This window comes from Candoia aspera, chromosome 1 (assembly GCF_035149785.1).
Source record: "Candoia aspera isolate rCanAsp1 chromosome 1, rCanAsp1.hap2, whole genome shotgun sequence".
Classification (NCBI taxonomy): domain Eukaryota; kingdom Metazoa; phylum Chordata; class Lepidosauria; order Squamata; family Boidae; genus Candoia; species Candoia aspera.
Window position 1 is genome coordinate 49,221,999 of NC_086153.1, and position 12,717 is coordinate 49,234,715.

The 12,717-nt window shown below is 38.5% G+C and overlaps 1 protein-coding gene across 1 annotated transcript in view; it reads right to left on the reverse strand.

The window, feature by feature from the left end:
• USH2A (usherin) overlaps window positions 1-12,717 on the reverse strand; it is a 513,845-nt gene that overhangs the window by 457,574 nt on the left and 43,554 nt on the right. Inside the window, exons 5-7 of the mRNA XM_063288775.1 lie at window positions 12,043-12,337; window positions 8,931-9,115; window positions 2,685-2,906 (exon numbers count right to left, since the gene is read on the reverse strand). Coding sequence (XP_063144845.1) covers window positions 2,685-2,906; window positions 8,931-9,115; window positions 12,043-12,337 — 702 coding nt within the window. The remainder of the gene's footprint in view (window positions 1-2,684; window positions 2,907-8,930; window positions 9,116-12,042; window positions 12,338-12,717) is intronic.

A 12,717-nucleotide genomic window follows, 5' to 3' on the forward strand; every position in this document is an offset into this window, starting at 1 on the left:
CACTGGTTCACCTCCTTCCTCCAGGGCCAATCCTAGTCGGTGTTGATAGGGGAGGAGAGATCAGCCCCATGGCCCCTTCTTTGTGGGGTGCCACAGGGATCAGTACTCTCCCCTCTCCTTTTTAACATCTACATGAAACCTCTGGGTGAGATCATCCATCACCATGGGATGAGGTATCATCAATATGCTGATGATACTCAATTGTATATCTCCATCCCAGGAGAAGTAAGTGATGCTGTGACCACCCTCTCCGAGTATCTGGGGGCTGTGTGGGCCTGGATGGGGAACAACAGGCTTCAACTGAACCCTGGTAAGACCGAGTGGCTGTGGGTTAATGATTCTTCTGTATCCGGGACATTAACATCTCTGGTTCTGGGTGGGGTTGCACTGCCCCAGACAGACCTGGTGCATTACTTGGGGGTCCTCCTGGACTCACGGCTCCTGCTCAAAGAGCAGGTGGCAGCCGTGGCCAGGAGAGCCTTTGTGCAGCTATGTGCTGTGCACCAGTTATGCCCCTTCCTGGACCAGGAGGCCCTTTGAACAGTCACTCATGCCCTTGTTATCTCTCAGATAGACTATTGCAATGCGCTCTACATGGGGCTACCCTTGAAAAGTATCCGGAAGCTTCAGCTGGTCCAGAATGCAGCTGAGCGAGCTGTTTTTGGTGCCCCCAGAAGGGCACATGTAACACCACTGCTGCTCAAGCTGCATTGGGTACCAGTTTGCTTCCGGGTCCAATTCAAGGTGTTGGTTATCACCTTTAAAGCCCTACATGGCATGGGGCCAGGTTACCTGAGGGACCACCTCTTCCCCATTACATCAACCCGTCCCACCCGATCGTGCAGAGAGGGCATGCTACGGACCCCGTCCGTAAAAGAATTTCATCTGGCGGTGTCCAGGAAGCGGGCCTTCTCTGCAGTAGCTCCCGCCCTGTGGAATATGCTGCCCCTGGAGGTGAGATTGGCCCCATCGCTCCTGGCCTTTTGGCGGAGTCTGAAGACCTGGTTCTGCCGCCTCGCTTGGGGTGGAGAGGGAAATAGAGCTACATGGGGATGGTTGTTATAGACCACTCCTCCCACACTTGGACTGTTTTAGATGTTTCATCACTTGGATTTTTTATTCTTTATTTTTTATTTCTATTAATAGTATTTTTACTGTATTTTATTTTCTGTACTATTGTAATGGTTTTAATCGCTTGTTGTAAACTGCCCAGAGGCCTCCGATGGGATGAGATGGGCAGGGATAAATTAGATAAATAAAATAAATAAATAAATACTGTACCTTTAAACCTGTTTAGTACTGTACTATAGAACAAAGATTCCAACGAAGACCTTACAGTAAAAGTTTTTAATAATCAACCAGTAATATTAGTTGAAAATAACAGTAATATTAACTGCAAATAATACTACTATAGCCACAGAAGCATTTCCATAGTCATGTTTTGATGGAAAATTTATGACTATCGCATTCCGCCCCCCACAATACTGCAAAGTAACTCCTGGATTGCTTAACGACCGCATCTGTTTGCTTAACAGCCGAAGAAAACTCCAAGCCCTGACCGTGAATCACTTAATGACTGCTATGACTCGCTTAAAAACTGCAGTAAAAAAAGGTGGTAACAACAAGTCTGGCTCACTTAACAACCGTTACGACTTACCACTGAAAATCTGGGCTCAATTGTGGTTGTTAAGTGAAGACCGCCTGTACTTGAAAGATAGCATCCTAGCTTCTCCAAAATACAAATAGTTAAAATAATTTTAGAAATATTACAGTAAAACCATAATAAAATAAACAAAACAAAACAAAACAAAACTGTATTCAATTAATAACAGATACACTTTGCTCCCTAAAAATGTCTGGGTTACTATATTTTCCTCTAAAACATAAATTCTGCAGTGATAAAAAATAGCACATCTTTCACTGGAGACTCAGCCATTACTTAATTTGCATTTTATTTACAGGGTGTAATTATGCCTTCAACAAGACTTGGGACTTAACATATACAATAAAGCTGTCAGTCATAGATAATACAACATTTTTGCTGACAGAAGCTTCATTTTTAAGAAGAAAAACTAGCCAAGACAAAGAGTTTAGTTCATTACTAAGCCCATTACAACTGCCACAGATGAGAGGCCATAATAAAAATTGGAAATATGGTAGATCAAAGCTTCCATTACACTTTCAGTCAGACATACCTCTCCATATGAATTATCAAATCCAAAATTTAAACATTATTGACAAATGAAATGATGTTAAAGATTGACACAAGACAAGCCATTTTAGATTTGAAATCAGCACTGGAGCAGCATATTATATAGGGCTACACAGTGCTTCAAATCCGAAGGCAAAAAAGATGCTTCAGAGCTGTCTGCAGTTCCTTATGCAAACATGTATTTTTCTATGATTGTGTGGCAATTGAGGATGGCATGTGCCCTCTCTCAGGAAAAGATGTTGCTGCTTTCAGGGCAGATAGGGGCCCCATTCATATCCACCCTTGTTCCAAAGCATCTTTGTTTGTTTTGCCTTTGTGTCCAAAACACAAAGTTTGTGTTTTGGACACAAAGGCCCCAATACGACATTCTCATTTGAGTGTATATATGCAAATTATATGCAAATTATATAATGCCATAGTGATTTTTTTTATCCCAAGACACAATTTTTAATAAGAACACTGTACAACTTACCTCCCACTGATTGTAATTTCATCAATTCCATAGTATCTATGTCCAGAATTAACCCAAGGCATGGTAGTATGATACTGGCCAAATAGGTGAATCTTCACCTTTGAGACTTTGACAAACTCTTGAAGTGATGGTGAATTGTAGAAATCATTATATCCTGGCCTACGATTTGGTTCTGGAGTAAGAACACTGAAAGTAATATTTCCATGGGAATATGGGGTATGGCTATTGAACACAGAAAAAGAAATCAGTGTCCAAAATTTTCAGAGCTTTGAACAATTGTATAGTTGTTTAAATATAACTTTTTTACCAGAGGAAAAAATGGAACCTGATGAAATTCACAAGCACAAGAATCGAGGCATCATATTTATTTTAAATAATTTTAATCCTTGTTTCAGGTTACAAACCCTCCGAAGTCAGAATTTAGAATACAACAGAAAACAATAAATACTCAAAACCAGTGAAAATAAAAATAGCTGGCTTTTTAAATACTCTTTTTAAAAAGAGAACATTCTGTCCTATAGAAACATGATTTAAGCAAAATCCATGGCAATGGGAGTCTTTAGGGCCTTGTCAACTTTCTTTTTCTAGCATGTTCCAGAGGTAAGAAACAGAAAGATCCATTCCTTTGTGTCCTCCAACCTGGCTAGCTTCAGAGACAATCTGTGTTGCCGACCTTAAAGAACTAATTGTTATGATGTTACGAGCAGAGATGATCCTTCAAATAACTTTCCCTCACATTGGTTAAAGAGTTAAAGGTTAAACAGTATTTTAAATATAGCTTGGAAACATGGTGCAGCTGGCACAACACAGGTATCACCTAAACCAACTGTGTTCCTCCCAGCAACATCCAGATGGTTGCATTTGACACCAACTAAAATTTCTGAATAATCATTAACAGCAGCCCCATAGAGTGCATTATTGTCATTTTCACTGGATGTTGCTTGTGCTCAGCTAACTGGGCCAACTTCTAATTACTCCAGATAGAATTATAACTGGTTTACCAGCTTAAGTTGTTAAAAAATACTGTTGGCCACTACTGCTCCTGGGTTTCTTCAATAAAGGGTAAATTTATATATCTATATCTATTTATTTATTTTCTATCCCACCTTTATTACTTTTATAAATAACTCAAGGCAGTGAACATGCCTAATACTCCTTCCTCCTCCTATTTTTCCCACAACAGCAACCCTGTGAGGTTGGTTGGGCTGAGAGAGAGTGACTGGCCCAAGGTCACCCAGCCGGCTTTCATGCCCAAGGCGGGACTAGAACTCTCAATCTCCTGGTTTCTAGCCCATTGCCTTAACCACTAGACCATACTGGCTCTCTCGCTACAGTATCTATCTATCTATCTATCTATCTATCTATCTATCTATCTATCTATCTATCTATCTATCTATCTATATCTACAATCCTACATCAGAAATGCAACCTCATACAATAATGATATTAAATCTTCATTCTGAGCAGTTGATTTTGCTACCCCAAAATCAAAACAAACTGCCCTCTTCATTTTATTAACTTTAAACTGATTTGTCCATATCCATTCGAATACTCCCTCCACTGGGATTAGGAGAACTAAGTGAGAGTTAAATCTGATTTGCATACTGATAAGACTTCATAATTTTGTGATCCATAAAGAAAATGCAATTGGCACTGAGTTAATCCACTCAGTGGATCTAGTTCATTTTAGGAGTCCTCCAAATACTTAAGAGAAAAACAGTAATCCTTTCCCTGTCTTCTATTTTTGACAGTAAAATCAACAACTCTAATCCAGGTCTATGGGAAATAACGGCACATCTTTTTCCTTTGGCTTCACTGAACTGATCAATTATGTCTGTCTCCAACTCCTCCCTCCTATAAATAGGATTCAGGAATATGGTGTGCAGGGCAGAGATACATTATGGATGGAAGGGGATGCTACAAAAGCATCAACGGACAGAGCATCCCACTAATAAGCCATTAAGGGTTTAGTTACTAATGCAGAAGCAAATTTCTGCATGTGCAGCCAACTGCTTTATAGAACCACACAGTTATGTTTAAAAATATGACTTTTTTTTAATCCATTCAATTGTGCCCAATTCTCAGAGACTGCCTGGACAAGTCCTTGCAGTTTACTTGGCAAGGTTTTTCAGAAGTGGTTTGCCATTGCCTCCTTCTAAGGGCTGAGAGAAAGTGACTGGCCCAAGGTCACCCAGCTGGCTTTGTGCCTAAGGTGGGACTAGAACTCACAGTCTCCCGGTTTCTAGCCTAGTGCCTTAACCAAACTGGTTCCCTCATGACATAATACACATGCATAAACTTTGGAATGTAATGTTTACTGGGGCCATGCAAATTTTACAGAGATGCTACATTTCATTTGGCTGCACGTGAGCATGCATATGTAATATACCCCTATTTGAAAACGTTCACTACATATTGATCCACCAATGGTATGAATTCATTTTTAAGAAAACAGCAAAGATTGTTGTAGGAATTATTGTTATATTCTACTCAATAGGTAATGCATTTGTATGCAACTGTAACAGTATATTCCTACAAAACCAAAAAGTATTATTATGTTTAACCCAAACTAGTATACATTTGGTCCTTTTCTGAAAAGGTATCGTTCCTATGCAAAATAAACCCTGCCATTCCATTTCAATTTTTTAAAAACTCTGGAAGTATACTGTATTTTTCCAGCAAAATTATCCATAAAACCTACTGTCAAACATACAGGTGTTTTGCTTCTTGTACTTACTCCTAGAAGAAGTGAAGACAGATGAACAGACCTAGCGTTGCCTAGTCAAAACCAGATATAAGATAAAACTTATGCCTGAGCAAATTATAAATAAACACAAAATTGACTGATTTCCATATATATTAAAATTATTTGACTTGTACTAAGATAATTCTATCTGGACTTGGGGGAGGGTATGCATAAATAATTTAGATTCCTTTCTTGTGATTTAATTCAGAATTAGGATGTAAATCCCTAAAATCAAACTTGGCTCTTGGTGACCTCTTGTGTGTGTCCCATATGGAAGTGGTTTGCCATCTATTACAATAAAATATGATGTCTTTCCATATCCATTTAAAGGAATGACTTTTCTTCTTAGAAGATATTAAAATAGATGGAAACTTAAGTGTGTTCTTATTCTTTAATGAATAGTTCTCTACTACTATTTGTTTGCAGGTCAACACAACATAGGTTTAAAAAAAATCCAAATAGCTTTATATGGCAAATGTGCAAAGCAATATTTTTTATAAAAGTTCTCCCTGCTCAGCAAGTATTTAAATCTAGGAGAACAAGTAAGATGTTCTGTTTATTTTATCTTTAAAATCACAATGTTAGCTTGTTTCCTACCAGCTAATTCTTCCTTTGGTACATCAAATGTGCGTAAGCCTTTTGTGGTTGTTTTTTTCAATTAGGTGTAACTTCCCTACACAACAGTGCATACCTGCATCACTTCCTAGTATTGTTTATGTCATGTAATTGAAGGGAAACAATGTTCCATTATAAAACATTTTAGCAGTATTTCACACATTAGCACTTGAAATTTTTTGAAGATGCACCATTTTTTAATGCTGGGCTGTTGTTATTGTTTTTAATACACTTTTGACTATTTACCAAAACACTTTCCTTTGCTGAGCTAATTAATCCTGGTAATTCTTTGCTTCTCTTTGATCCCCTTAAATAAGATGAAAGCCAACTATGTCTTCCCGAATATGAATGCACCTTCAACAGCCTCTTGCTCTTCCCTTGTAACGTGGAAGTGTGGAAGTCCAGAGAAAATGCTGACACTTTAATAGCCTACTTGCCAAGATTGAAAAGAAAGGGGGATGGGAGGGAGAGGCAAACAAATGGCAATTGCAGCCGGTGGAATGGTCCCTGATGGGTTTTCAGGCAAGTGCTATACATTCCTGACGCTGAGTGTTTTCTGAAGTGTCCTAAGGGTTGGTGCAATTAGAGACTTATGGCTAAAGGCAGACTTTAAGAAGAAGAAAAAAGCAAGAAAGGAAAGCTTTATTATTTACTTATGCAAAGCAATGCTCTTGTAAAAACTCTAGAACAGTAACTAGCAGTAGATATTTTGTTGTTTCTTTGGGGTATGTTAATCATTCACAATTCTCAAAAGTGAAGAGATGCATTTACCAAGCTGAAGGAAGGGAAGCATTCATTATGCAGTTTTTGTGCAAATCACTCTCCCTTCCCCCCTGCTTTATTTTATTATTTTATTATTTTATTTTATTTTATTTTATATTTTATATTTTATATTTTATTTTATTTTATTTTATTTTATTTTATTTTATTTTATTTTATTTTATTTTATTTTATTTTATTTTATTTTATTTTATTTGCCACACAGTAAATACAAACACAATAGGTTTCCACTGCTCCATCTTGTAAGCTTTCCTGGTCTTTAAAACTATCTGCCTTTAAAGGATTCTGACAATCACGTTTTCAATGTACTTAGTAAAATATATGCATTTATCTGCTGGAAACCAGCAAATGCCATTCAGCCTTTATAATAATTTATATAATACTTTTTAATAGACACTAGTAAATGTCTTATATGTTCATTCATCTCCTAAGTGTCTTGGAGGCATTTACTTTTTTTTTTCCAGGGGCATATTTCAGGAACATTGTGAGATTTAAGGGTAGTGATCTGACTGCCCCAATAATCCATTTCAGTTGGACTGCCTTAGGTAGAATGCTGAAGACCACATTCAAAGAGAGGGGTTAGGAAATAAACAGGCATGGTCAGGTGAAAAAAACACCCTATATATTAATACAGGTAGACCTTGCTTACCAACTGCCTCGTGCAGCGATCGTTTGAAGTTATGATGGTGCTGAAAAATAATTTTGCAACCAAGGGGCACATTTATGACCTTTGCAGTGTCCCTCAGTCATGTGATCAGTACAGTCAGTATGCACTGTCCTGTTGTACCCGCCCCCCACTCGCTTGCAGCGTGGAGAGATTGTAGAAGAAGGGATTACAAGAGAGTAAGCAGGCACACAATGGGGAATACATTGTGATCTAAAGCAGTGCCCTGACGCCAGTAGCCCCAAGCGCGCTATGCAAACAGCCAGCATATTCCCCATTGTGTGCCTGCTTATCTCTTGTAATTCCTTCCTCTCTACTCTGCGAGGGGGGAGGGAAGAAATAAATAAGTCAGACACAGGAGAGATTGCCTAAAGAGATCACTTGGGGGTTTTTTTCTCTCTTCTTTTTTCCCCCCTCACTTGTTTAAGCAATCTCTATGGTCTGCGTGGGGGAGGGGGAGAAAAAAAAACAAGCAATGGTATGTATGTGTGTTGGTGCACATGCTTGGAACTTGGAAAGAAGAACACATTGCAATTTAAAATGTAAAAGGTAAATGGATCAATGGCAAATGTATCAATTTCAGAAAATGTATCAATCTGCATATCAACTTTATTCCAACTTCTTCTACAAGTCTTAAATTCATACCATTTGGAAATGTTGTATTTGTCTATTTTTTCTTAACCATGTTTTCAAATGGTTTGCTACCAAAATATAGTTTTGTACCTGTGCCCCAGGGCCTAAGAATCAAGGTGGAATTTTATGGCCAAAGTGGAATTGTAACTTTCATTTTCTCTGGTCAAGAGCTGCAGCCTTTGCCAAGATCAAGCAATACAAACTCTCTTCTCAAAAACTTTGGAAGCATTCTTGAAAGTAATTTATGACTACGGCCCTCAGACACTTTAGGACTTCATTCATTCATTCATTCATTCATTCATTCATTCATTCATTCATTCATTCATTCATTCATTTTCTATAGTAGCCCATCTCAACAAGTGACTTGTTGCACTTAATTCCCAAATAATTCAACTGAAGGAAGACTGAATTGCACGCTGCTGCTGATATGAGATTCAAAATATTCTAGTCTCACATAGGCAATCATTTAAGGCTATTGGGCACATTAGGAAGTTCAGAAGCATGTGGTTGACACTTCTACAGAACAGTTTTTTGGGGTGGGTGGGGATATCCCTTTCGACAACATGGTTGCCATAGCAGGGCTGGCCAGTAATCAGAAACTTAATTACTAAAACTGCTGAGATTCCTCCCCCTGCCAAAAATAATCATAAAAAAATAATCATAAAAATAAAACTCAGTCCCCCATGTAGGACAAGGAGCCTTGTGAGAATAAGGAAAGGGTCTGCAGATTTATTGGTGCCCAAGGCACCATGTTGCCTATGCAAATATGAGATTTCAGTAACTTGATTCAATATGAGTCTGATCATACCTAGGAAGCTGGAGGCAGTTTACAGAGTCTGGATATTGCAGTGATCCATTATTCTCCATTCCAAACATGCTACAGTCACTTGCAAAGTACTGCCAGTCTTCCCAGCCAATGGCAGGTTGCCTTTTTCTTTGTATTCGAATTGCTTCAGGTTGAGGGCTGAAGAACTGGATTATAACATAAAACACCTGCAAATCAACAGTAAAATATGAAGTAATTTGGAAGACTTTTGTAGAATATGAAAGTTGGAAGAAATCTTTAAGGTCATAAAGTCCATCCCTCTGCTCAATGCAGGATCTCCTAATAGCATGTCAATCATGACCATTCATTCTGTGTTGTAAGACCCCCAGTGAAGGAGAAGTTCCACTGGCTGACAGCTCGTACAGTCAGGAAAGTCTTCCTGACATCTAGCCTGAAGCTACTTCCTTGTAATTTTAACTCACTGCTTCTGCTCCTGCTCCCCTGGGGCAACAGAGGGTAAATCCACTCCCTCTTCTATGTGACATACCTTCAGATATTTAAAAACTGCTATCCTGTCTCTTCTCAGATGTCTTGTCTCTGAGCTAAACATACCCATTCACTGTTACTCACAGGGCTTTGTTGTCCAGACTTCTCACCATTCTGATAGGTCTCCTTGGTAGCCCTTTTCTGAATTTGCTCCAATTTGTCACTGTTCTTTTTATACCTGTTGCATGTTGACTCTTTATATACCTAAAGCAGATCTAAGTGCAGTTGGGTTTAGGAATAAAGAAAATCTTACACAGAGTTAGACCACTGGTTCATCTAATTCAGAAGTTGTTGTTTTTTTCCCCAGGTTTTGGCCTACAAATTGCATTAGCTCTTGACGGCAAGGCCAGTGGTCATGGTAATGGGAGTGGTAGGCTAAAGCAGGGGTCCCCAACCCCCAGGCCATAGACTGGTACCGGTCCGTGGCCTGTTAGGAACCGGGCCGCTCAGCAGGAGGTGAGCAGGGGGTGAATGACCGAATTTACAACCTGAGTATTTACAGCCACTCCCCATCACTCACATTACCACTTGAGCTCCACCTTCTGTCAGAGAAAGCAAGCCCATTGGCTGCTATCTCCAAACGGCATGAAGAAAAAAGAATAAAAGGTCAGGGAAAAGAGGAAGCACTTGAATTATCTCGAAACCTCCCCCCGCCCCCTGTCTGTGGAAAAATTGTCTTCCATGAAACCGGTCCCTCGTGCCAAAAAGGTTGGGAACCGCTGGGCTAAAGGACTTGGAGGGAGCCAGCAGCTCTTTGAATTTAGTCTTCCATGACGATGCCAGGGATTAAATGTGGGATTTAAAAGCATGTGCAATTCTAACACTAAGCTATGATCCTACCAGTATTTAGTTAAATGTGATCAACTTGTTCCATTGGCTATAGTGTATTTAATTATACTAGTTTTTAATTAGATTGTACACAGTAATTGTTCAATGTTTCATTAAAAAAGATTCAAGTCTTAATTCAAAAAATGTGGCTTTTTAAAAAAACGTAACAATGAAAAATTATAAAAAAGTAATATGTATTCTCAGAATTTTTTATCTTTATTCCATTTAGACCAGAAAAAAAATTCAAAAACAGACATTGGCAAACCATTCTGACAGTGTACAAATCATTTAAACAAATGAGTCAAGGAAACCAAGAAAATATCCTTTCTTCCACATATATGAAAGTCAAGATAAAATTTTACTTATTTATTTATGTTTCCAATCTAGTCACTGCCCATCTCAAAGAGTGACTCTGGGCAGTTTACAATAAAGCTAGAATAAATGAAGATTAAAATACAATAAAAGCAATATTCCTAAATAAAAATATAAAATCCAAGATAGAGATGTTAAAAACTTCTTAATTTAAGTCAATTCATGGGAGCCTCTTCAAGGCACTAACCACCCCCAGGATTGGTTACCCCTCCTCATGCCCCAGGCGAGACGCAGTATCATTATTTTACAAAATTGCAGGACTGATGAGTCATCCAAACCTACAGTATTTGTTTGCAAGAAATACATTCTTTTCTAGAATTATCCTAATTCCTTAAGCAAGAGATACAGAACTCCAGTTAAAAGTCCAAAATGAATAAGGAATAAGGAGAATCTTCCCCCAGAGGTGAGGGAGGCCCCCACTCTCCCAGCCTTCTGGAAAAGGGTGATGTGCTGGTTTCTTTTGCACATTATAACTGCCTCCTCCAAAAGAAGCCTCTTCCAAACTTTGAAACTGCCAACTGATGCTCTGAGGTGATGTAAAGATCTTTGTCAAAGCACAAAGCACTGCTTTTTCACTTTTATAAGGAGAATTGCTTACCAACTGCCTCATGCAGCTTCACATGTACCTTTTTGTACCTTATCCATCACTACAAGATTTCTAAGCTGTGCCTGGAGAAACCCAGAATTCTTCAAAAACTTATCATACCACTTCATTGAACCTGCAGTTAGGTTTCCATGAATAAATGGTTGTTTACAAGTACTAATCTGCCATGCAATACATAGCCATATGTTGAGCATCAGGGCTGCATCCCATATGATCTAAATGTGCATGCAAGAAATTCCCAGAATTCTCAGATAAGAATTACTGCAATAAGCAGGAATTCTTCAAAGAGGTAACTGCTATGAAAAAATCTTTAGAGCATCTAAAAACCATTTGAATTACTGAAATATTACATTTAAAGAATGGGAGACAGAAAGACATGAAAAAGGCATGTGTTTACTTTTTTGTGGGTGTCTGTATACTTTGTTGTCAGTCTTGACTCTTGGCGACAACACAGAGAAGTCCATGCAATTTTCTTGGTAACCTTTTTCAAAATTGGTTTGCCATTTCCTTCTTCCTAGGCTGGCACAAAGTCACCAGCTGACTTCATTCTTAAAGCAGGACTAAAACTCATGGTGTTTGGTTTCGAGCCCAGTGCCTTTAAATCACTACACCAAACTGGCTGTCGTGTTTATTTAGCTCCCCTCAAAAGAAACCAGCTGATATCAAAATAATTAAGTTTGAATATATTTTATAATTGATTCTTATTTCATTTGGAATATCCTTGAATTTTTCATTAATCAATGAAAACAAGATAAGCAAATCAGCTTCCATTTCCCATCAGTCTCCAACAGGAGATAAAATTACCTGATACTGTCCATTTTCTAAGTCAATGGTGATGGTTACTCCATGACGTAGATGTTCAGTGGTGCTAAATATAGATGAAATCCATGAAGTTCCAATATCATTATCATTGATATAGCTTAAAGGATGAGCTTCAGGGTTTAGTCTCAGCACTCTGTCATTAGTTGTGTCATCTGCACCATTAGGAATGCAGTACCTCTGAACCAAAGGATGTACCCTTGGGTGACTTCCAGGACAATGACATTCTGATTGAATATGGAGTTGAGGAAATTTTCCAGACCATACTTCAAAAATGTCTCTAGAATAATAGAAATAAATAAGAAATCAGTACAGCACATCACAAAGAAATGAGCAAGGATAATTTTTAAATCCCTAGATACAAGATTGTGCACAAATGTCCTATCCAAGGACTTGCAGATAAAACCATCAGATTGGCATGCACAAGGACACAGTCTTCTCAATTATGGCCCTATTTTTACAGGAGGGTTTTCTAATGGAGGGTAATTGGTCTCCACTCCTACTGTTTTTAAACAGGCTTTAAAGATCTGCTTTTAACTGAAAAATAGAGGCAGTCCTCAGTTAATGATGGTAATTGGGACTGGAATTTCCTTCATTAAGTGTTGTGGTCATAAAGCACGATGTGACATGACTGCATCGCTTAGTGATGGCAATGTCCAC